At 42.0% G+C, this 26276-nt stretch overlaps 1 protein-coding gene across 3 annotated transcripts in view; it reads right to left on the reverse strand.

Annotated features, from left to right (window-relative positions):
* The window catches only part of LOC132382364 (synaptic vesicle glycoprotein 2B-like), a 68484-nt gene that overhangs the window by 10728 nt on the left and 31480 nt on the right, over positions 1-26276 (reverse strand). For all 3 annotated transcript variants that reach the window (XM_059952484.1, XM_059952483.1, XM_059952486.1), the window contains 6 exons: positions 13967-14100; positions 12186-12275; positions 11463-11573; positions 7513-7601; positions 2980-3144; positions 1785-1918 (listed from right to left, as the gene is read on the reverse strand). In XM_059952484.1, coding sequence (XP_059808467.1) covers positions 1785-1918; positions 2980-3144; positions 7513-7601; positions 11463-11573; positions 12186-12275; positions 13967-14100 — 723 coding nt within the window. The remainder of the gene's footprint in view (positions 1-1784; positions 1919-2979; positions 3145-7512; positions 7602-11462; positions 11574-12185; positions 12276-13966; positions 14101-26276) is intronic.

Below are 26276 nucleotides of genomic sequence, written 5' to 3' on the forward strand. Positions count from 1 at the left end.
AAAAATGAAAATGAAATGTTTACGGGAACTTCTTCATTCAGAGGATGGTGAGGGTGTGGAAGGAGCTGCCAGCTCAGGTGGTGGATGCAAAGTCGATTTCAGCAGTTAAAATATTTTGTGTATGTATATGGCTAGGAGGGGTATTGAGGACTATCATCTGGATGCAGCTCGATGGGACTAGGCAGATTGATGGCTGAAGGGACTTTTTCCGTGCTGTAGTGTTCTCTGACTCTATGGAATTTTAGTGTGGTGTGAAATCACACAAAGGAGTCCACCATCTATTGACTTAATTTCAAGGACTCTACAACTCATGTCCTCAGTATTATTTATTTATATTTATTTGTTATTGTTAATATTATTTGCATATTTTATATTTGCACAGTTTTTCTTCTTTTGCACATTGTTAGTTTGTCAGACATTGTGTGTGTGTGTGTGTGTGTGTGTGTGTGTGTGTGTGTGTAGCTTTTCATTAATTCTATTGTATTTCTGCCAGAAAATGAATCTCAGGGTAGTATATAGTGACACATATATATATACTTTGATAATAAATTGACTTCGAACTTTGATATCATGGATTAAGGGCCCTAATTTTACTCCTTAAACAATGTCAAAGAACCAGACATCTTTGCCATCTGTTTGTTACGTGGTCACCGATACTGGCATTGTTAAGTTCCAGGTTCTAGACAGGGTGGCACAGTGGCATAATAGTTCACACATCACTTTACAGTGCTAGTGACCAAAGTTCAATTCCTGCCCCTGCCTTTAAGGAGCTTGTACGTTCTCCCAGTGACCACATGGATTTCCTCCCAGTGCTCCAGTTTCCTCTCAAAGTCCAAGGATGTACTGGTTGGTAGGTTAATTACTCATTGTAAATTAACCTGTGATTTCGTTAGGGCTAAATCGGGGGTTGCTGGGCAGCGCAGCTTGAAGGACCAGAGGGGCATATTCTACGCTGTATCTGAATAAATAAATAAAATAAAATTTTCAAGTCCTCAACTACCAAGGAGGGATTATTGTTTGTAATATAACTGTTACCTTTCCAAATGGAGGTGCCAGAGAAGGGCATAGGCTGGAATTTAGAGCAACAGAAAGGGTGCTGGAGGAACTCAATGGGTCAGGAAGCATCTGCGGAGGGAAAGCATCAGTCGCTGTTTTGGATGTTCCTCAACCTGAAACATTTCCCTCCAGAGATGTTGCCTGGCCACTAAGTTCTTTCAGTGCCTTTTGTGTTGCTGTTACCTTCCCAAGCGTACTGGATCACTTCAGCATTTAAATTCAAAATTCAAGATTCAAGATTGTTTAAAATCTCTTCCAATACGCAAGTATAAAGAACAAAAAACTTGTTACTCCAAATTTGATGCAGCACAAAAGAACAGTAAGATAAATAATGCAATAATAAAAAAGCACAGCTTATATACAAAAGATTGATTGTATTTTCATAAAGTGGCCTAAGGTACAGGCGTGTCTGTACATACCGTGACTGACTGGAAATGATAAAGTAGTGGTATGCTATGAGTTTGGTTAGTGGATGGAGGTGTTTACTGCTTGGAGAAAGTGACTGTTTTTGAGACTGTTGACCCTGTGCTGACGCTACATACACTCGTCCCTAAAGAGAGTGGGATAAAGGGATGGGTTTCATTCTAACTAGTCAACGTGAGTCTTGATCTACTAGGGAATCAACCTCTACTCAGCAAGATCAGGATAAAATTCACCTACATTTTGAGCACTGGTTGCAAATTACTATCAGGTCTCCGCCTAAAACGCACTTGGTACAGATGACTGACCTGTGTTATAGAAGATGGTGGCCACAAAGGTACAGTTCTTGAAATGAGTGTTGGTTGATGTGATGTCTTCAAAGTAGCAATCCTCAAACAGAGAGTCTTCAAAGGTCACAGATTTGAATTTTATCCCGATGAACCTATCCAGGAAGAAGTCAATAAAAGAGATCACTTATATTTTTTGACTACTTCCATTTGCTCCTGAACTGAAGAGGGAAGGAATGGAGGCAAGGTGGCTCAAAAGTTACACAGAGTCCTGTCTGAGTAGCACTGCAGAGTTCCTGCCTGCAGGAGCCACAGGGAACCAGAAGCAAATGTATGTCTTTTTTTATGATTTCAAAATGATTGAATTTGAATTTAAATTCCTCAGCTGCTCTGGTAGATTTGAACCTACACTCAGTGACCACTTTATGAGGTGCCTCCTGTACAATGTTCAGGGTCTTCTTCTGCTGTTGCTCATCTACTTTAAGGTTCAATATGTTATGTATTCAAAGATGCTCTTCTGCACAAAAGTTGGTTATTTGAGTTACTGTCAGCTTGAACCAGTCTGACTATTCTCCACTGACCTCTTTCTTTAACAAGTCATTTTCATCCACATTGCTGCTCACTGGATCTTGCTTTTATTTTTTTGCACAACTCTCTATAAACTTTAGAGAATGTTGTATGTGAAAATTCCAGGAGAACAGCAGGTTCTGAGATACTCAAGCCACCCCATCTGGCACTAACAATCATTTCAATGCTCAAGTCACTTAAATCACTTTTTTTTTTACCGTTCTAATGTTTGGACTGAACAACAGCTGAACCTCTTGACTATGCCTGTATACTTTTATGCCTTGAGTTGTTGCTACATGATTGCCTGATTAGATACTTGCAATAATGAGTGGTTGTATAGGTGTATTTTGTGTGTGTGTGTGTTGCTTGGATTTCCAACATTTGCAGATTTTCTCTTGTTTGTGAGTTGCAGAGGTGTACATAATAAAGTGGGCACTGAGTGTACAAGATGATGCCCCAGAAGATCATAAGTTATCACAAGGGCCAAAGTTTTGATTCCAAGCACCCTTTTTCTTACTTGACCAATGGTTATGCTTGAAGAAGGCAGTGATGAACCTCTTGAATATTAATCCAGAATGAATTGGGTCATTATCGTGAGCAGACTAAGATAGTCATAATGGGATGAGTGATGTTCATTCAGTGGGCTCACCTGACATTAATGTACTCTCCTTCTGTGTGTAACTGGTTTTCCAGTGTGAAGTTGAATGTGAAGTGCTCAACTCTCTCCTGGTGGAACGTCTTCATTCTGGATTCATAGTCTTCATTCTGATAGTACTTGATCATGTCTGGGAACCACACAGTCAGTCCATAGTAGCTGTGGAGCCCAAATCAAGCATGGTTCAGCACACAGTTAAACGTATTTCCCTAGTTACTAGAACCTCTCCCAGGTGACACTGCCTGTCCAATAGAAGCACGTTAATGGAAAAAAGAACATGAAAAATGAATATTTCAAATTTAAGCAGTTCTAAAAGGAGCTACAGCCTCTAATTAACTCCCTCGAGTTTTGATAACCACAGCCAGCCTGGAATCATTATTCATTTTACTTATCAGTTAGCTTGCTTTATTGACATGAACATTATTGTGACAAAAGACTGTACATATTCTTAAGTTCAATAACAATGATTACCAGCAAGGAAGAGTTGGTGAACATAGGGCATCGTGTGAGGAGCTTAATAGTAATCAATTCCTTTTGTCATAGGAGGAAGCTATTTGGCCCATTGAGTCTACACCAGTTAACAAAGAATCCCATTCCCTCATTCATTCTTCCTTATAACCTATCTGCTACCTCTCACTGAATCCAATTTTACATTGACAAAACTAAAAAAGAATTAAAATCTGCTACAGCTGTGTGGTTGCTAGCAGTCACTTGGAATCCCCAAGACATCCACATTTCTTTAAAAGGAGCATGAGATGATGTCATTGGGGTAAGGGTGACACAAGAGTATCTTTTATGGAGAGTGCACACACTGGTCGGGAACCACTAATCAGTTCCCTATTCATCTCATTTTCTTCTCTATTTGTTGACACCCAGTGCTCTGGGAGTCAATTGCTCATCAAGAAGCTGAGGGTGAGAGTTTTTAACTGCACCTCCTAGGACGGCCTTCTGCAAATTAGGAAGGGGCAAGGTTGCGCTTACATGAGAGCTTCCTCTGGTGAATTATAGGTTCATCATTGATGCTGCCCTCACGTGTAACTGCTCCATCCCCTAGATATCTGTGCTCACCACTTCTTCCCACCACCTAAACAGAGATAGAGTTCCTCTTGTCCTCACCTATCATACCATGAGCCTCCACATCCAAAACATTATTCTCTACAACTTTTACCATCTTCACCAGGATCCTACCACCAAACACAGCTTTACTTCCTCCCCAATCTCTGTTTTCCACAGAGATCACTCCCTCTGTGCTTCACTTGTCCATTCATCGTTCCTCATTAATCTCCCTCCTGTCACGGATCCCTGCAAGCAACAGAAATGCTACACCTATACATTCACCTCCTCCTTCACCTCCATTTGGAATCCCAAACAATCCTACCAGGTGAGGGAACACTTCCCCAGCCAGTCTGTTGGGGTGCTCTACTGTATCCGGTGTTCCTTAAGCAGCCTCCTCTACATTGGTGAGACCCGAGGTACATTGAGGGACCACTTTGTTGAGCACCTTCACTCCATCTGCAAAGGTGTAATTTCCCAATAGCCAACTATTTTAATTCCTATCCCCAATTCTGTTATAACATGTTGGTCCAAGGCCTCTTCTTTGGCCACAATGAGGCCATTCTCAACGTGGAGCAGCAAAACCTCATATCCCATCTAGGTAGCCTCAAACATGATGGCACGGATATCGATTTCTCCTCCCAGTAATTTTTTGCTCCTTCTTTTCTTTTTCCTTTCCCTCTTCCTCCTTCTTCTATTCCCCACTCCGGTCTCTGGCCTCTTACCTCTTCTCCTCACCTGCCTATCACCTCCCCCTGGTGTACTTCCTTCTTCTCTTTCTCCCATGGTTCACTCTCCTCTCTCATCAAATTCCTTCTTCTTCAGCCCTTTGCCCTTCCCACCCATTTGGCTACACCTAAAATCCTCTAAAAAGTCCTCCTTCTGCTCCTCCATCTTTTTTTATTCTGGCACTTTCCCCCTTCCTTTCCAGTCCTGATGAAGGGTCTCAGCTTAAAACGTAAACTGTTTATTCATTTCTATAGATGTTCCCTGAGTTCCTCCAGCATTTTGTATAAGTTGCTTTGGATCTCCAGCATCTGCAGAATCGCTTGTGTTTATGATTTGCTGCTCCACTACAAAGTCTCTTCGAAGGATGCCTACTCTGCAGAAGTTCAAATCTTATCTTCAATGGAAATTCAGTGAAACCCCTCTCTCACTGCTCTCCACTGACTCTTCAACCATGTCTTCACCTATCACCTTTCAGCTCGTCCTCCTTTCCCTCACCACACCTTTTTAATCTGATGTCTTCCCCGCCTTTCTGGTCCCGATGAGGAATCTCAGCCTGAAATGTCAGCTGTTTATTCATTTCCATAGATGCTGCCTGACCTGCTGAGTTCCTTCAGCATTTTGCATGTGTTGCTCTGGTTTTCCAGTATCTGCAGAATCATAGGTTTCGTTTTATAAATGCACCTGAAATTAATAGCACCAGACTGCAGTTGACACTCCAGTTTCTTAAAAATAACATTGCAATTAAAAGTTTCTTCAGAATTTTAAAATTAAACTAATGGTTAATTCACAAATCTTCCTTTTATTGTGAAATCCTCTGCAGAGTTTCTATCATTTACTACTGTCTTACTTTATGCATTTACTGGATTGGAAGACTTGAAGATTATCTGTGGAAATTGTGGATTTTTTTCCCTGTACACAACACAATCATAGGATCACAAAGGTTTCTGATGAAGGAGGAGACAATTTGCTCCATTATGTCCATATTAGTTGAGAAATAGCAAATCATCGGATCTGACTTCCCATTTCTTGTTCAATGGGTTATGGCACAAATGTATACATTAATATAAATAATACATAGTACATGTATATTTAAAATATATATTATACTGTGCAAAAGATTTAGGCACATATATCTACCCTGTAGCTAGGACACCTAAGACTTTTGCACAGTATCATAGTACATGTATTTTATGTATATACACACAGAATATCATCATATTATTTATATATACCTATATGTACAGTGTGTGTGTGTGTATGTGTGGCTGTGTATGTACGTGTGTGTTGCCTTTTGTATCTGACGATGACAGGAAACCTGTGCAGTAAGGTTTTTAAAGAGGAAAAGCTGTTGCACTGGGACAGTTCCACCCTCTCTACCTCAAAAATCTGGAATCTGTGATACGAAAATTCATCACACCTGGAGTCTTCTTTGTTTGCTGTGGATGACCGTGACTTCTTCAGTGCCTTGTCTTGCTCTTTGCTCTCCATAAATATATATTAGTATATACTAATACTTGTGCCAGTTCTGGGGCAGCTCACTCAGCTTAGGCCCCACCAGACACTCAGCCCTCACCTATGGCTCCAAGTGTCGGTTTGCATGTGGCAGTGGCCACACCCTGCTATACAGGCAGGTTAAACCTAGCGAGGGTAGCCGGTGCACTTCATATTTCAGTGAGATAAGGGCATGCCTATCCTAGCATGTGAAGTTAGCTCCGGAGGACTGAGTGGAAGAGATCAACAGTGTGATCCAACGGCCAGGAAAGTGATCCTGCAGCGCTTTCATAGAGAGCAAGGGGCATGATGAGGCACAGAAGAAGTCACAGTCTTCTACGGTAACCAAAAAAGATCCCAGTTGTGACAGCTATTCATACCACTGGACACAGACTTCCCAGATTGGGAAAGTGGAACTGCTCCAGTACGACGGATTTTTCAGCTTAAAAACTCTCCCCCGCATAGGTTTCCTGTCACTGTTGGATATGATGGACAACCAACATCTATAAATAGCATATATAGATCCATCACCTCATCAGGCAGTGAGTTCCAGATTCCTACCACTCCCTGAGTGATAAAAACATCTCCTCAAAACTGCTCTGATCTTTCCATTGTCTCTATGCTCCCAGTGAGGACACCTTCCTGTTGAGTGTTACAAAACCTAGCCATCTTATATCACAATGCTATCATGAGGAAGATTCAAATCATACTCAGGAAAAGAAATTTTTCCTCAATAAACTATTGGATCTATTGGTGGCTAATGTATAACTATGACCTCCAGGTTTTTGTTTCAGATAGAGATATCTTCCTGATATCTCCCTATCAAAGCCTTTCATAATGTTGAAGATCTTTGTGGGTCACCGTTGAGTCTATCCTTTCCTGCTTGTTTTTGATAGAGCAGATGAAAGTGAACTCGTGGGATGGTGTTCCATTACCTTGGATATCCAATCCATCTGTGAGCAGAGCATTCACCAAAACAGAAAAGCTAACTTTAAAGTTCAAAGTTTCAAAGCACATTTAATATCAGAGTATGTAAATAGCGTGAAATTTGTCCTCTTCACAGAAGTTCATGAAACAAAGAAACCCCATAGAATGATAGAAGCATCAAAGCCCCAAAGTCCCCCCTCCACACCTACCCCCCAACCCCCATCATGCAAGCAGCAGTAACGCCAAAGATTCCATTGATCCAGAGTCCATCAAACCACATCAAACTAACTTCTCCCTGTTAACATTTTGCTTCTGATCAACACTAACCTGAAGGACAAAGTAAACCAAACCACCGCCAGGAAAAGAGTTGTCATCCTGTACTTGGGTAAAAAGCACAGCAGCATATTCTGCCAGACCTGCAAGCAAAAAGGAATATCAAATGTCAGAGAAATGAACATAGATATTAAAAACAAAAAAGCCTTGGATGCTAGAATTACTCAGGAGATGAGGTAATATTTCCTCCAAGAGGACCACAACCTTGTCACAGGGTTTGGAGGACTGGAGAGCTGTGTTGGCTGGAATCAGGCCTTTCTGCTTTGGCTCTTGTTAGGGTCACCCATGCCAAACAGGTCACAGGGTAGAGGTCACACTAAGAGTGGTCCAGGTTGAGGGGTTTAGATCAAGGCTAGCAATCCTGACTGGTTAAAAAAAACTGTTATGGAAGCAGCAATGAAGAATCCTTCTACATCTGTGTGCTATAAGTAAATAAGAGGCAATATTACCAGAGAAGAGCCTGCTTACATGACTCCATCTTGATGGGAAGCATTGGAGAAATACACATATTGGATTGGTTTAGGTAACCGAATTACAACAATCTATTAAGTTCAGTAGCTTGGGCTTCATGCAGACAGATTTCATTTTCAAACCTAAACATACTGTAGAAGGAAAACAGAGTTCATGTTTCATCAGAACTGGGAAAAGTTATATATAAAGCATTTGGCATCTTAAAAATATTTTATCTTTAACTTTTCCATTTATGTTGAAACATCATTGACCTAAAACATTAACTCTGTTTACCTTGCAATGATGCTGTTTGATTTGCTCAGTACCTCCAACTGCACTGGATTTAATTTATGCTACTCTCTTCAGTGGTATTGATATTGGCTGGGGTCACCCGTCTTGCAAAGACACCGCCCAGAAGAAGGCAATGGCAAACCACTTCTGTAGGAAAAACGCCAAGAACGATCATGGCCGATGACCATGCTTGCCTATGTCAAACAACATGGCGCATAATGATGATGATGATATTCTCTTCAGCGCTGCTGCCATAAAATTGACATCACAACAGTGAGTAAAGAGTGTACATCATGAGGGGCAAAGATAGATTAAATGCAAGCAGGCTATTTCTACTAAGCAATACAGGATCTCAGCAGGTCAGGCAGCATTTATGGATGGGAATAAACAGTCGATTTTTTCGGGCCAAGATCCTTCATCAGGACTGGAAAGGAAGGGGGAAGAAGCCAGAATAAGAAGGTGGGGGAGGAGGAAGAATTACAAGGTGGATGGTGATAGGTGAAACGCAGAGAGAGGGAGTGCTGAGGTAGGGTGAGACAAGAACTAAAGTTCAAGGGCGAAAGGTGAAATATTTAGGGGGAACCTGAGGGGGAAACTTCACTCAGAGGATGGTGAGAGTGTGGAATGAGCTGCAGCGTAAGTGGTGGATGGAATGTTGATGATTCCAAAAAATGCCGCAAAATTGCTATATGAACACTGTTGGGTTAGAGTGTAAAATTGTTATTTTTTCTTGTAATTTAAATTTCCTATGTTTACTTGAATTTTTATATAAGTATGTAATTGTCCAGTTAATTTTCCAACAATTATGGTTCAGTTTGCTTCTGTGTTTTCCTAGAAGCCTCTTAGTAAAGGGTGTCACGTCACTTGAATCTGACTAGTTGTCACTGGGATTTTGTTATCTCTGAACTTGCATATGACCACAACTACTTTTTCCATGTCTTTTGTTGGTTCTCTCAGCTCCTCCCTCTTTGTTCATCTCTTGTTCTTGTAACACTTAAAACGACCGTAAACGACAAATTTTATGCCTTTGTCTTGGCTTCCAAAAAACCTTTGGATTGCAAAAGCATTCAGGATCCAGCACCACCTTCTAGACGAACGTACATTGATTTCACAATGTGACCAAGCCATGTAAAAAATGGGTGATTATCACATGGTTGTGTGGGGAGTTGTTGCCCATTGGTCGTCACCCATTCTACATTGTTATAGACAATAGACAATAGGTGCAGAAGTAGACCATTCAGCCCTTCGAGCCTGCACCGCCATTCTGAGATCATGGCTGATCATCTACTATCAATACCCAGTTCCTGCCTTGTCCCCATATCCCTTGATTCCCCTATCCATAAGATACCTATCTAGCTCCTTCTTGAAAGCATCCAAAGAATTGGCCTCCACTGCCTTCCGAGGCAGTGCATTCCAGACCCCCACAACTCTCTCGGAGAAGTTTTTCTCTAACTCTGTCCTAAATGACCTACCCCTTATTCTCAAACCATGCCCTCTGGTACTGGACTCTCCCAGCATCTGGAACATATTTCCTGCCTCTATCTTGTCCAATCCCTTAATAATCTTACATGTTGCAATCAGATCCCCTCTCAATCTCCTTATTTCCAGCACGTACAAGCCCAGTCTCTCTAACCTCTCTGTGTAAGACAGTCCGGACATCCCGGGAGTTAACCTCGTGAATCTACGCTGCACTTCCTCGACAGCCAGGATGTCCTTCCTTAACCCTGGAGACCAAAACTGTACACAATACTCCAGGTGTGGTCTCACCAGGGCCCTGTACAAATGCAAAAGGATTTCCTTGCTCTTGTACTCAATTCCCTTTGCAATAAATGCCAACATTCCATTAGCTTTCTTCACTGCCTGCTGTACTTGCTCATTCACCTTTAGTGACTGATGAACAAGGACTCCTAGTTCTCTTTGTATTTCTCCCTTACCTAACTCTACACCGTTCAGATAATAATCTCCCTTCCTGTTCTTACTCCCAAAGTGGATAACCTCACACTTATTCACATTAAACGTCATCTGCCAAGTATCTGCCCACTCACCCAGCCTATCCAAGTCACCCTGAATTCTTCTAACATCCTCATCACATGTCACACTGCCACCCAGCTTAGTATCATCAGCAAACTTGCTGATGTTATTGCTATTGTTAGATGGACAGCAGCTTAAAATTGTAATTGGACATACATATGAAAGGCACTAAATGAATGCATGTCTTTATTTTAGAAATATATACAGTACTGTGCAAAAATCTTAGGTGCATATCTATATCGAAGGTGCATAAGACTTTTGCACAATACTGCAGTAATTTTATGTATTGCACTGTACTGCTGCTGCAAAAAAAGCAAATTTCATGACATAGTGAGTGATGATAAACCTGATTCTGATATGAGTTTCTATTGTGGACTGAGCATGGGAAGGGGACAGGGAAAAGGGAATCATAGTTAGGAAAAGGGGAAGGGAAAGTGGAGCGAGCAGGAAGCACCAGAGAGACATCCTGTAATGATCAATAAATCAATTGCTTGGAATCAAATGACCTTGCCTCGTATCTCAGGCTGGGTGTGTCTGCACCACACCAACTCAGGTACTCCTTCCCTGCCAGCTGTCCCACACCACTCCCTCACACTCCACCCTCACCATTCCCAACATACTTTGCTCCCACCAGATTTGCCAACCCACTCTCCGCTCCATGTTGACAAATATAGTAGTGTGCAAAAGTCCTAGCTATATATATATATACCTATGTCTTTTGCACATTACTGTACTTCCAGAAGCTTCACTAATCAGTGACTACATTTTTAATTACAGCTTTGGTATCTGATTTTTAACGTGAATATACTTTTGGGCACACATACACAGTAAATGCTGGAGAGACTCAGCAAGTCAGGCAGCAGCCATGGAGGGAAAAAAGAGTCAATGTTTCAGGTTGCAACCTTTCATCAGTTCACATACAGCATTAACTTAATTAGAATTGACATGATCATAATGTCATGATTGGATTCATGGGAAGGAATTTGAGAGCTGATATCCAAAAATCATTGTGTACCTTGCTCTTTCACAAATCAAACTTATTGGCCTCTAAACTACAAAGGTTCAAGTCTGCAATTAGGCCACAGAACAAGCAGATAAACTTTCTCACACTCCCTGAATAACTCATCAGTGAGAAGAATTGTCGTATCATAGTGTGTTTGCTTTATACAGACCTGCTTCACTACAGTCATAATCCTGACCAGCCAACGCTGGAACCAAGTACCCGTTGAGCTCTGAATCTCAATGAATTCATCCATTTGTATTGGGGTTTTTATATGGGATACCTGAAAAATAACATAAAGTTATTGATTTATTGGTGCTGATATTTTGCCATCCCTCCATGCCCGTTTCAACACCCCTCAGTTCACGTAAGGATTGACCTGGTGGGTAGTGTTTCTGGAAGTGGCATTAGAAAGGTCTAGAAGGACTGGTGCACACTTGGAAGGATGATTTCTGGTGGAGGGAGAGAAAGTACGAGAGAAGAAACAAAGTAGGGACTTGCAATTTAGAGAAGGAAGAGAAGATGATCAAGAAAGAGAGGACCTAGAAAGAAATATGTAGAGTGAGAAGCAAGGGAGAAAGTCTGCTGGAAAATGAGGCAGATGTGAGAGAGAAGAGGGATGGGGAGAAGGAGCTACAGTGATAGCTGAGTGGGAATAGTGGACGGGGGAAGGAGACAGCGAGTGGCTAGAGTGAGAGAGGAACAGGGAAGGGAGGAGATGGAGAGAATGCAATTCTTCGCAAAGCCACTGCAGTGAACAGATTGGTAGAGAGTGAGGGTATGAGCTCTCATCCCTGGAGAACAGTACTGGTGTGGAGAAGGAGAAGATTCCTGTGACAAAGTAAAAACATCACCACATTCAAAGCCCTCCTGGCTGAGGTTTATTTCATCTCACCGTGAACACAGCTTCAGGATGGCCTTTAGCTCTCATGTTTGTGTCATAAATCTGCTTTAAGATCATCCAGGCTTCGTCATGCTTCCCAATCTATCAAACAAAAATTTAACGAACCATTAACTTTAGAAAGTTGCAGTATCAAAAGATTTCCGTTTCTTTCCTATTGCTGTTTGTGGGATTCACTATATCTTGCTGTTCCCAGTTCCTGCTAATCCCTCAGTCTTCACTGACATCCATTTCGATCTCAGAGACCTCCTTCAATTTCACGTCCTACAGTGCACACTTTTAACTCAAGTAAATTGGACATTAATAGCTTCTTCCTCTCCCTCAATGGTGGAAATCCATTCTTCCAACACATGCGACCTCAGGGACCTCCAATTTTATGTCCTACAGTGCACACTTCTGACTCAAGTAAAGTGGACATTAATTGCTTCTTCCTCTCCCTCAATGGTGGGAATCCATTCTTCCAACACATGAGACAGCTGTATAGCATTGTACCTAAAGCCTTTGCCTTTTTGGTGAGCTTTCCCCCATGGCTCACTGGTCTCACTTGCACAATCTCCAGCTTGAGCCTGCGTACCTACTCCCCAACTGAATGTGATTCATATCCGGAGTACCTCTACTGATCCCGGACAATCTTAACACATCCTGAATGATCTTCCATGTCCCATAACATCCTAATTGGCCCAACTGGAACACGTGCTCTCCCTGTTCATCTTGAGGGCCACAAGCTTCCCAACTCACACCACAGACTGGAACGTGTGCAGAAGGAAACGGCTTTCCAAACGTAAGGTGATTCACTGGGACACATCATGACATTTTCTGACCAACTTAACTTTGGAGCTACAGATCCTCAATAACCCAACAGTTGTCAAACAATGCCATTAAGACACATTTCCAGGCACATTTCCATTTTTAGACCATCCGTACACACTATATATTAAGACCAGAATACACAAGAGCAGAATTAGGGCATTTAGTTAATCAAGTTTTCTCCGGCATTCCATCGTGGCTGATTTATTTTCCCCTTCAGCCCCATTCTCCTGCGTAACCCTGATTAATGCCCTGACTAATTAAGAACCTTATCAAACCCCACTTTAAATATATCCATAGTCTGACCTCCAGAGCCGTCTATGTGGCAATGAATTCCACGGATCCACCACCATCCAGCTAAAGAAGCTTCACCTCTTCTCAGTTCTAAAATGGCATTTTTCTATTCTCCGGATGTGTCCTCTGGTCCTAGACTCCCCCATGATAGGAAACATCCACCATATGTACACTCTCTCTGGGCTTTGTAATATTAAATAGGTTTTAGTGAGATCCCTCCCCCCTCATTTTTCTAAACTACAATGAGTATAGACCCTGGGCCATCAAACGCTGCTTGTATATTTAAATATACAGTACTGTGTAAAAGCCTTAGGCACTCAAGCTATATATTGTGGGTGTGCGCCTAAGACTTTTACAGAGGACAATAAGCCAATTTTTACATCATTTCCTGTGTGGTTAATTGTGATTTGATTTGAAGCACATGGTGGAAAGACATCCAGCTCCATCCTGGAAACAGCAATATCTGTGAGTCCCAGTTTTTGTTAATGTTAGTAAACGTTTAGTAGATACAGTACTGTGCAAAAGTTTTAGGCACATATATATAGCTCAGTACTGTAGTTTAATGTACAACACAAGATATTCCAGGATGGAAGTGAAACTTCTTGAGAATGAAACATGTCTAGGCAGCCTCTCTTAGAGATCTGTGCAAGAGTTGCGGTTTCTCGGGTGCTTACCTCGAGTAAGTATCGCGGGCTTTCTGGCATGAATACAAGACCAATGAGGGCAGAGAGGCAAGGAATCGCACACACGACGACAAACAGGCGCCAGCTGTGGAATTGGAAGGACGACCCCATGCTGAAGCCCCAGCCTGCAACAGAGGGAGAGGTCAGTAAGTGGACACTACCGCCTGTGCCGACGAAGGTGGACTGCAGTACTCTGTGCATTTGTGAGATGTGCCTTTGCCAGAATATCCACAGCTCGAGTTCCTGAGAGTACCGGCATGGAGCTCGACAGACTGTGTGGTTGATCTGTCTCATGTAATGGCTCTTCACGTGGGCTGGACACCTTGTGTCAGCAGAAACAGTGACCATATGGACAATCTCAGGATTGCAAAATGCTTGGCACTGATCAGAAGCAGAAAGAACACTAAGTTTTTTTTTCAAATAAGTACCAAAAGTCAAATGTAAATTTATTATATGTCATCGTATTCCGCCTTGAGATTCTTTTTCTTGCAGGCACTTAGAGGAAAATAAAGAAATACAACAGAATAATTATACAAGTAGAGAACATTTTGGTCATGAATTTAGGGGTGTGGATGTGTGTGTGTGTGTGTGTGTGTGTGTGTGTGTGTGTGTGTGTGTGTGTGTGTGTGTGTGTGTGTGTGTGTGTGTGTGTGTATATATATATATTTGGGCATCACGGTAGCACAGCAATTAGTGCACTGCTATTACAGCTCAGGACATTGGAGACCGGAGTTCAAATCCGGTGCCCTCTGTTAGGAGTATCCATACATCCTCCCCATGGAATGTGTGGGTTTTCCCCAGATGCTCCAGCTTCCTCCCACTGTCCAAAGATGTACTGGGTAGATAAATTGGTCATTGCAACCTGTGATTAGGTTAGGGTTAAATCGGGGTTGCTAGGGGTTGCTGGCATGGCACGGATTGAAGGACCAGAAAGTCATACTCTGCTTTGTATCTCTAAATACAAAGTCTTACTCTGCTTTGTGTCTGTGCCTACACTTGTCTGTGTGTATCTGTGCGTATCTGTGAGTGTGTGTGTGTTGCATCTGTCTGTGTCTGTGCCTATGCTTGTCTGTGTGTATCTGTGCGTATCTGTGAGTGTGTGTGTGTTGCATCTGTCTGTGTCTGTGATGCACCATCAATAACTCACACTGAGACGTAGGCGAGATATCGGCTTTTATTGACTGGAAGAAGGAACCAGGAGTGAGTGTCTATCATACAAGGTCCTGGAGACTGAGGCCGATCTTCAGGCCGCAGGTCTCCTTTATACAGGGGCCTGTGGGAGGAGCCACAGGAGCAGTCAGCAGGGGCGTGTCCCGACAGGCACATAGTTCACCACAGTCTGTGCCTACGCTTGTCTGTGTGTATCTGTGCGTATCTGTGAGTGTGTGTGTGTTGCATCTGTCTGTGTCTGTGCCTACGCTTGTCTGTGTGTATCTGTGCGTATCTGTGAGTGTGTGTGTGTTGCATCTGTCTGTGTCTGTGCCTACGCTTGTCTGTGTGTATCTGTGCGTATCTGTGAGTGTGTGTGTGTTGCATCTGTCTGTGTCTGTGCCTACGCTTGTCTGTGTGTATCTGTGCGTATCTGTGAGTGTGTGTGTGTTGCATCTGTCTGTGTCTGTGCCTACGCTTGTCTGTGTGTATCTGTGCGTATCTGTGAGTGTGTGTGTGTTGCATCTGTCTGTGTCTGTGCCTACGCTTGTCTGTGTGTATCTGTGCGTATCTGTGAGTGTGTGTGTGTTGCATCTGTCTGTGTCTGTGCCTAAGCTTGTCTGTGTGTATCTGTGCGTATCTGTGAGTGTGTGTGTGTTGCATCTGTCTGTGTCTGTGCCTAGCAGACCCAAAGCTCAGATTTGACACCTCTGAGCGTATTAGGCTTGCTGCTCAAGCAAACAGATTAATCAACTGACAGACTGAATTTAATTATGATTTCAGTCATATTCTATTGAGTTGGTCCAATTAAACTCAGCTAGTAATGTGGAGGAGTGAAGTCATATCCTATCAGTTAAGAAAATTTAAATTTATTTGATGAAACAAATGAGTGAAAATATTGCATTGTGGTTTACCACTATTCTACAAAGGAAGGTAAACAGCCATCTTTACCTGGCCTGGACAATACATGACTAACTTCTGAAATAGATGGCTAGCCATTTTGTTCAAAGGTACAATGGTGCTAGAAAGTTTGTGAACCCTGTAGAATTTTCTCTATTTCTGCATAAATATGACCTAAAATGTGATTAGATCTTCATGCAAATCCTAAAACTAGATAAAGAAAACACAATTAAACAAATAACACAAAAACATTATACTTGTTCATTTATTTATTAAGAAAAAAGATCCAATATTACATGTAGTTGTTGGGAAAAGTATGTGAACCTCTGGGGTAATGCCTTCTACAAAAGCTGGTTGGAGTCAGGTCTTCCTTCCAATGAGATGAGATTGGAAGTGTGGGTTGTAGGGGTGCCCTGCCCTATAAAAAGACACACAAAGTCAGGTTACTGACAGAGTCTGCCCTTATAAAGAAAGGTCTGTTTATGTGCACCATGCCTCGACCCAAACAACTTTCAGAGGACCTTAGAGGAACCATAATAAAGATGTATGAAGCTGAAAAAAAAACTACAAAAGCATTTCTGAAAACCCAAGTGTTCATCAGCCCACAATAAGAGAAATTGTCTACAAATGGAGGAAACTCGATTCTGTTGCTACTCTCCCTAGGAGTGGACATCCTGCAAAGATCACACCAAGAGCACAACATGCAATGCTGAAGGAGGTGAAAAAGAACCCAAGAGTAACAGTAAAAGACCTGCAGAAATCTCTAGAACTTGCTAAAGTCTCTGTTCATGTGTCCACTATAAGAAAAAGATGAATAAGAATGGTGTTCGTAGGACAGCATAGAAGACACTCCAAAGAAACTACTGCTCTCCAAAGAAAAATATTGCTGCACATCTCAAGTTTGCAAAGGTCCACCTGAATGTTCTACAATGTTCCTGGGACAGTGTTCTGTGGACAGATAAGACAGAAATTGAACTTTTTGGTAGAAATTCACATTGCTATGTTTGGAGGAAAAAGGGCACTGCATATCAACACTACAAGCTTATTCCAACTGTGAAACATGGTGGAAGGAGCATCATGGTTTGGGGCTGCTTTGTTGCCTCAGGGCCTGGACAGCTTGCAATCATTGAAGGAACAACTAATTCCAAATTGTCTTAAGACGTTTTACAGCAGAATGTCAGGGTAGCAGTCCATCACATGAAGCTTAATAGAAGTTGAAAAATGCAACAAGACAATGTCCTAAAAGACAAGAATAAATCAACAACAGAATGGCTTAAAAAGAAGAAAACCGTGTTTTGGAGTGGCTAAGTCAAAGTCCTGACCTTACTCCTGTAGAAATGTTGTGGAAAATCCTGAAGTAAGCAGTTCATGCAAGAAAGCATGCCAACATCCCAGAGTTGAAGCTGTATTGTAAAGAGGAATGGCCTGAAATTCTTTCAAGCTGATGTGCTGGACTGATCAACTGTTACCAGAAATATTTGGTTGAAGTTATTGCTGTACAAGGGGGCCACAAAAGTTACAGAAAGCAAAGGTTCATATACTGTTTCCAACAAATACATGTAATATTGGTTATTTTTTCTCAATAAATAAATAAACAAGTGTAATTTTGTGTTACTTATTTAATTGGGGACTCTTTATCTAGTTTTACGATTTATGTGAACATGTGATCACATTTTAGGTCATATTTATGAAGAAAATAGAAAAAGTTCTACCAGGTTCACAAACTTTCTATGCCACTTTATTAGGTAAACCTGTACACCTTCTCATTATTGCAAGCACCTAATCAGCCAATCATGTGGGAGCAACTCAATGCATAAAAGCATGCAGACATGGTCAAGAGGTTCAATTATTGTTCAGACCAGGGGAAAGGAATGTGATCTAAGTAACTTTGACTTCAGTGATTGTTGGTGCCAGATGGGGTGGATTGAGTATTTCACAAACTGCTGATCTCCTGGGATTTTCATTCACAACAGTCCAGAATTACAATGAATGGGGTAAAAAAACAGAAAAAAACAACATCCAATGAGTGGCAGATCTGTGGGCAAAAATACCTCGCTAATGAAAGATGTCAGAGGAGAATGGCCAGACTGGTTCAATCTGACAGGAAAGTAGCAGTAACTCAAATAACCACACGTTACAACAGTGGTGTGCAGAGGAGCATCTCTGAAAGCACAACACGTCGTACCTTGAAGTGGATGGGCTACCACAGCCGAAGACCACAAACATGCACTCAGTGGCCACTTTATTAGGTACAGAAGGTAACAAATAAAGTGGTCACTGTGTGTAAGTGGCAGCTTTGCATTAAGTAAGGGAATCTGCAAGAAAGCAAAAAATCTTATTTATGAACCAATGAATTATGGTTCTAGGTCTGAATGTAATTTTACAGCACCTTGGTGACCATTGAGTGATGGATGTGCCAACACTTTGCCCATGTTCAATTTCCTTTTAATCATCCTGCATGGTCAGTCCAGCTTCATTTGCATGCATAACTTTAGAAGGTGGAAGGTGGTTGTCCTGGTGCCCAGAGGGATGGTAGTCATTGGCCGAGGCCCAGAACACATCACTCCCTATGACCGTGGATGTCTCATTGCCACACTGAAGAACCTGAGAGGGATTGCTTCCTTAGATTGGAGAAGCTTCGACCAAGAAGCACACTCCCAAGATTCAGCAGCTGACCTTTTGCGACTCAGGTGAAAAGAAATCTCTTCCTTCATAGCATTCTGAACCTCTGGAATTCTCTGTCCCAGGGAATGTTCAGTCATTCCAGAGAAGCAAAACTGTAGTCACTGGAACTCAAAATACAATGGATATGCAGATCAGGCAGGATCAGCTATGAACAGATTGAGTTATAGAACAGATTCAAGGGCTGTTAAGCCTCCTCTCAAGTTCAGCTTCTAATTCATTTATCTTTCACATGTACATTGAAACATACATTGAAATATGTCATTTAAGTTAGCAACCAACACAATCTAAGGATGTGCTGGGGGCAGCCCACAAGGGTCAAGACAGATTTCGGCTCCAACATAACCAGCCCACCATTTTCTGCAGGATGACAACAATAGACAATAGGTGCAGGAGTAGGCCATTTGGCCCTTCAAGCCAGACCTGCCATTCAATGTGATCATGGCTGCTCATCCACAATCAGTACCCCGTTCCTGCCTTCTCCCCATATCCCTTGACTCTGCTATCTTTAAGAGCTCTATCTAACTCTTTCTTGAAAGCATCCAGAGAATTGGCCTCCACTGCCTTCTGAGGCAGAGCATTCCATAGATCCACAACTCTCTGGGTGAAAAAGTTTTTCCTCGACTCTGTTCTAAATGGCTTTCCCCTTATTCTTAAACGGTGGCCTCTGGTTCTGGACTCTATCAACATCAGGAACATGTTTCCTGCCTCTAGTGTGTCCAATCCCTTAATAATCTTATCTGTTTCAATCAGATCCCCTCTCAGCATTCTAAATTCCAGTGTATACAAGACCAGTCCTCCAATCTTTCAATATATGACAGTCCCACCATCCCCGGGAATCAACCTCGTGAACCTATGCTGCACTCCCTCAATAGCAAGAATGTCCTTCCTCAAATTTGGAAACCAAAACTGCACACAATACTCCAGGTGTGGTGTCACCAGGGCCCGGTACAACTGCAGAAGGACCTCTTTGCTCCTATACTCAAATCCCCTTGTTATGAAGGCCAACATGCCATTAACTTTCTTCACTGCCTCCTGTACCTGCATGCTTACCTTCAGTGACGACAACAACAAAACAAAACAGCAACAGTAAAACATCCATCCACCCTCTCACACACACAGACAACCTTCCAACCTAGGACAGGTTGCCCCTGGACTCCCAGCCTCCCACGCACACATAGTCTTGTGGATATAAGGCCTCCGACTTTCGCAGTGGACATGAACTTTCAGACTTGGGGCCATGGCCACTGGAGATCAATTTCTGGACTTCCGATCAACCAAGTTTCAATCTTTGGTATCAATCCCAGGACTCGGCAATGACAGGACTGAAAACTCCAGACTTGCAGACTCACCTACCTTGTGCCTCCAGCTGGCACGGGCCTGGGGGTCTCTTTGACTTGAGGGGGCCCAAAATCCCTCATCCTTGCTGGTCTACATCCACAGTGCTTTACAGCCCGACAAGCCTCCTGCTTCTAATTCTTCAATTCTTATAGTCGTAGACTCACGGAACACTACAGCACAGAAGCAAGCCCTTTGGCCCATCCAGGTCGTGCTGAACTGTTGATCTGCCTGGTCTCAGACCGTAGCCTTCCAAAGTAATGCAGCAGCAGAGGAAACACTGAATGTCTGCCACATGTCAAGCAATTGGCATAGATCCACACTCAACTAAGTTTAAGTAAACCAGGAAAAATTAAATGCACTGTGTTGTGAGCTGAGGACATATATCTCCTTGCTGTGATTTATCTTCAAATTGCGGTAATAACAGGAACAGCTGAAAATCAATGGTGTTTTGAGTGCTCATTTAGACAAATTCCAATTTATGCAAACTAATGGTAAACATGCTTGAAACGCTATAAATAATATGTAGGAGTTCAGTCACCAGTTATCAAATAAGTAACAAGACCTTGGAAATGATTTAATTCAGCCAACAAGAAAATTCTGTCCTGCTGGCAATGAATTCCTGCAAATAAGATTCAAGGAGAGCCAAGCTCTGCCATCATTTACATCTAAATCCATACTCCAGCCGGTCTTGCTGTCTTCCCATTCCTTCTGCTACCGACTTGTACAACTTAAATACTGTGATCCAAGTAAAAACCATCCAGGCTGGTCTGTATAGTGCCGGCACTCACAATAACACAATGCAAACATTCTGCACCTCATTACATACAATCAAAAAATATAAAATCAGAATTAGGCCATATGGCCCATCAAATCCTCCCTGCCATTCAATCGTGGATTTTTTTAACCCCATTCTCCTGGTAACCTTTGGAACCCTGACTAATCTAGAACCTATCAAGCACCACTTTAAATGTACCAGATGACTTGGCCTCCCTAGACATCCGTGGCAAGGAGTTCCATGAATTCACCAAACTCTGTTTTAAAGTGATGTCCTTTTATTATGAGGCTGTGCCCTAAGATCCTAATCCTTCCACTAACAGAAGTATCTGCTCCAAGTCCACCCTGTTCAGGTCTTTTGGTATCAGTAGATTTCAATGCGTTCGCCTCTCAGGATAGAAGGACATGCACATAGAACAGAGATGAAGAGGAATTTCTTTAGCCAGAGAGTGGTGCATCTGTGGAATTCATTACCTTAGGTGGTTGTGGAGGCCATTTCATTGGGCATATTTAAGGCAGAGGTTGAGAGATTCTTGATTAGTCAGGGCTTGAAGGAATACAGGGAGAAGGAAAAAGATTGGGGCTTAGAGATCATATCTTATGATCTTATGGTCTTTCCACTGCATATAAGGCCAGACCCTTCAGGTGCTCCTCATGCAGTACTGTGCAAAAGTCTTATTTTATATGGTTAAACTATAGTATTAAACCTTAATCAAACGTATTTTAAATAGTTTCAGATAGTAGGAACTCCACAGAGCCCTGACCCGTCTGCGATTTCCTGAAGGGACAGAAGCAAGCAAGACAGCCAATGTCTGCAGAAGAACTGTGGCAAGTTCTGCAAAATGCTTAAAACAACCTACCAGCTGATTTTCTTATAAAACTGAACGACTCTGTACCTAAGTGAAGTGACGCAGTTTTAAAAGCAAAAAGTGGTCATGCCAAATATCGATTTGATTTAGTTTTTTTTTAATTGTTTACTGCTCTTAATAGTTTTTTTTGATATTTAGAAACTTTTCATTTCATTATTTTTGAAAGCACCTTCACATTGCAGACTTTTGCACACTACTGTACATTAACCCTTTCATTGCTGGAGTTATTCTTGTCAGCCTGCACCAGACCCTGTCCCATTCTGAGCCACGATGTTCCTGGCAAGCTGCAAAATAAGCCCCTTTGTGAAAAGATTTGAATTCCTTCCCTTCTTTGCCATGTACCATTATCACGTCCAGATAAAAACATTGTACATATTTACCATCATCTGTTGAATAAAGCGACCACCACCCTACCACCTACTGTTCATGGTACTTTGCTGTGGGTAAATTTTCCATGTTTCCCACTTGGAAGAAGTAGAAATAATTATTTAAAAACACTCAAATGAGTGCAATTGATGTGCAGAATAGTTGCTGATATATGCCTGCCTTTAATGCAAAATTGTTTTCAGTAAAGAGTGGACATGGAGAGGATGTTTCCTATAGTAGGGGTGTCTAGGACCAGAGGCCACAGCCTCAGAATAGAAGAACATCTCTATAGAACAGAAATGAGGATGAATTTCTTTAGCTAGAGGTGATGAATCTGTGGAATTCATTGCCACAGACCTCTGTGGAGACCATCATTAGGTATACTTAGAGTGGGGGTTAATGGGCCCTTCATTAGTAAGGGCATCAAAGGTTATGGGGAGAAGACAGGAGAATGGGGTTGAGAGGGACAATAAATTAGCCATAACTGAATGTTTTAGCAGACTCAATGGGCTGAATGGTCTAATACTGCTCCTATGTCTTTTGGTCTTATAGTCAGAGCAGTACACCCAGACAGGGACAAGAAACTTTCTCCTTGAAGCCTCAAAGGTCAGTTTAGTTTCAGCAGAAATATGAGACAATGCTGATACACTGTCTCCTGCAGAGAGCAACTGCAGGGTTGTGTATTCGTGAGCTGTTGGTCACTGTAATGGGAAACCAAACTTCACCAGATCCCATAACCGTACAAGTTCCGGCTTAGTGAATCATATAACACAAGAGATTCTGCAGATGCTGGAAAACAGAGCAACATGCACAAAATGCTGGAGGAACTCAGCAGGTCAGGCGGCATCAATGGAAAGGAATAAACAGTCGATGTTTGGGTCGAGACGCTGCATCGAGGCAGTAAACATGTGCGTCATCTGGTATGAAGGTGCATGCTACAGATCTAAAAATTTAACCTGATTTAAGTCAACTATTATTATGTTTGCCTTGAGAATAGTTTAATTCAGGATTCTTGCAAATGGCAGGAAGGTTTTCCTTCCAAATTGTACTGGATTCAAATATAAGACACAACGCAGAACATCATATTCTTCCCCAAAATATTACTCTGCAAGTTACTAGAACCTCAGGAACACTGATTTTTTTTTTTTGAACATAAAACATAGACCAGAAGACATTGGAGCAGAATTGGTCCATTTGGCCCATTGAATCTGCACCACGATTTCATCAAGGCTGATCCAATTTTTCTCTTGGCTCCAAACTCCAACCTTCTCCCCATATCCTGTCATGCCCAGATTAGTCAAGAATCCATCGACCTCTGCCTTAAATATACCCAATGACCTGGCCCCCCAGCTACCTGTGGCAATGAATTCCACAGATTCATCACTCTCTGGCCAAAGAAATTCCTCCTCATCTCTGTTCTGAAAGGATGCCCCTTCATTCTGAGGCTGAGTCCTCCATTCCTGGACTCCCCCATCACAGGAAACATCCTCTCCATGCACACTCTATTGAGGCCTTTCAACATTTGATAGGCTTCAATGAGGTCCCCCCTCATTCTTTTGAATTCCAATCCACTGTCCTTAAAGGAAAGTTACAGCCCTTTGTCCCATGATGTTGTGCCAACTCTATAACCTACCCTAAAATTAATCTAACCCTTCCCTCCGACGTAGCCTTCTGCTTTTTAAAGAATGCATTGGCTTATGTGTTATTCACTTGCTTCATTGTTTAATATCAAATCCTGTCAGGTTAATTACCCCATTCTTGTGGTCATGCTGATGCTGATTTTGTATATGGTTTAATATAACAGGATTAAAATGCATTCTTCATTTTTCCTTAAAAGCTGTTCATTATTGAGGTGTTTTGACGTGTTGCAGTACAGTGTTGCTAACACTGTGGTTTAGTGCTTGCTCTACAGTGATATTCCTGCTGCTGAGTGTGAGGTAGTTTGTCAGGTGGCTTGTGATGAGAATAAGAGAATGTCAGTTCAAGGTGAAGAACAATTGGCATCTGTTGTTTTGAAAAAACTTCATCCTTTCTGGTTACTGTTCACAGTAACACTTGGCACATCATGATTTATAATCACAAGAAAACAAGTATAAATATCTCGAAGTCTTAATAAATCAAAGAGACAATACTAAAATTGTATAAAACATTGGTTAGGTCACAGCTGGAGCACTCTGTACTGTTCTGGTCATTGCTTTACAAGCAGGACGTGCTTATCCCAATGAGGGTGAAAAAAAAAGAGATTGAAGAGGTTGTTAGTAGCTCAAGAGAATTTTAGTTATGAAGAAAGATTGGCTGGGCTGAGGTTTTTTCTTTTGGAACAAGGGAGGCTGAAGGGGAAATTTAAGTGAAGGAATTAATGTTTCCCCTCAGCAGAGCTGGAGGGCATAGCTTTGCAATCGGAAAAAGGATTAAGGGAAAGAAGGAGATACAAAGTTTTTTTCTAAGGATGCTGGGAGCTTGGGAGCTAGGTCTGAAAAAGTGTAGGCAGCAAAGAATCCTTTAGCATCTAAAAAAATATATACTTGATATCATGGCGTGGACCAAAAGGTAGAATATGGGATTCCATCTGATGGATTACCATGGGTTGAATGGATTGCACAGTGCCATAAATTTTAAATCAATACAATTGCAGAATAATAATAACTTCGACAATTCCCCAGCTGAGAGAAGCAACACAACAATATTTTTTACTTCACGAGTTTCCTGCAGCTAGAGATCCTGAGGGTGAAATACATCTTTCATTGCATGCAGCTAACAATGATATAGCAATGTGTGCAGTTTGTATTTAGGCTGGGAAATTCACTTCCAGTGGAATTGAATTTCAAAAGCAGAGTTTGACATGTATGTTTAACATATGTAATCGATCTCAGTGCGTATCTGCCTCCAATCTCATTTCCTGTATATAATATAAAAGTTACATTAAAAACCATAAATACAGCCGGATTCAGATTGTTTTTACATTCCATCAATTGTGTCTCTCACCATCAGCTTCCCTCCCTAAAAACCCTATGATGGGTTCTCCTGTGGTTTGAGCTTTGGGCATCTTTGATACAGAGCCCCAGAGTCTATTTTCTGAGAAATGGCAGATTGCTTGCCAGCTCTTTAAATAATACAACACTGTTGAGTTTACAGAAATGTGCTATTGCTCTGATTTATTTTTTCATTAGAGGAGCTATTTCTCCATTCCACTCCCCCAGGAGACCGTCAACCAGTAATAAGCGAATCTCACATTAGAGGTCCTCCAGCTGCAGCCATTTACTCAGGCCACATAATTACACTCTGAAAGAGCCCAGTTAGCCACTATGTGTATAATCCAACCCCAGCATTCACTTTTTGCTTCTTCATCTGTTCACTGTGCGTGGTAGTTTGATATGGACTTCATTTAAAATTTTTCATTTATTTATAAACTTACAGTGTGGAATAGGCCCTTCCAGCCCTTTGAGTTGTGCTGCCCAGCAATCCCCAAATTTAACCCTAGACTAATCACGAGACAATATACAATGACCAATTAACCCACTAATCAATATGTCTCTGGACTGTGGGAGGAAACCAGGACACCCAGAGGAAACCCCTGCAGTTTTGGGGAGAACGTACAAACTCCTTACAGGCAGCAGCAGGAATTGAACCCATACTGTAAAGCATTGTGCTAACCACTACACTACCATGCCACAAAATTCAACACAATTTTGCGGGATCAGCTAGTTGTGTTAACTATTCGGGGTGAGAGGAAAAGGAGGTAGAAGTCTGCTTGGCCATAAAGTTAAAACTTGGGTGGTTAGCAAAGAAAGCCCAGCAGCGTCTCTACTTTCTGCGAAGGCTGAGGAAAGTCCATTTCCCACACCCCATCCTCACCACATTCTACAGGGGTTGTATTGAGAGTATCCTGAGCAGCTGCATCACTGCCTGGTTCGGAAATTGCATCATCTCGGATAACAAGACCCCGCAGCGGATAGTGAGGTCAGCTGAGAAGATCATCGAGGTCTCTCTTCCTACCATTATGGACATTTACACTACACGCTGCATCCACAAAGCAAACGGCATTATGAAGGACCCCACTCACCCCTCATACACCGTCTGGGAAAAGGCACCGAAGCATTTGGGCTCTCATGACCAGATATGTAATAGTTTCTTCCCCCAAGCTATCAGACTCCTCAATACCCAGAGCCTTGACTGACACCTTACTGTCCTATTGTCTTGTTTATTATTTATTGTAATGC

The sequence above is a fragment of the Hypanus sabinus genome, chromosome 28 (assembly GCF_030144855.1).
Source record: "Hypanus sabinus isolate sHypSab1 chromosome 28, sHypSab1.hap1, whole genome shotgun sequence".
NCBI classification, from domain to species: Eukaryota; Metazoa; Chordata; class Chondrichthyes; order Myliobatiformes; family Dasyatidae; genus Hypanus; species Hypanus sabinus.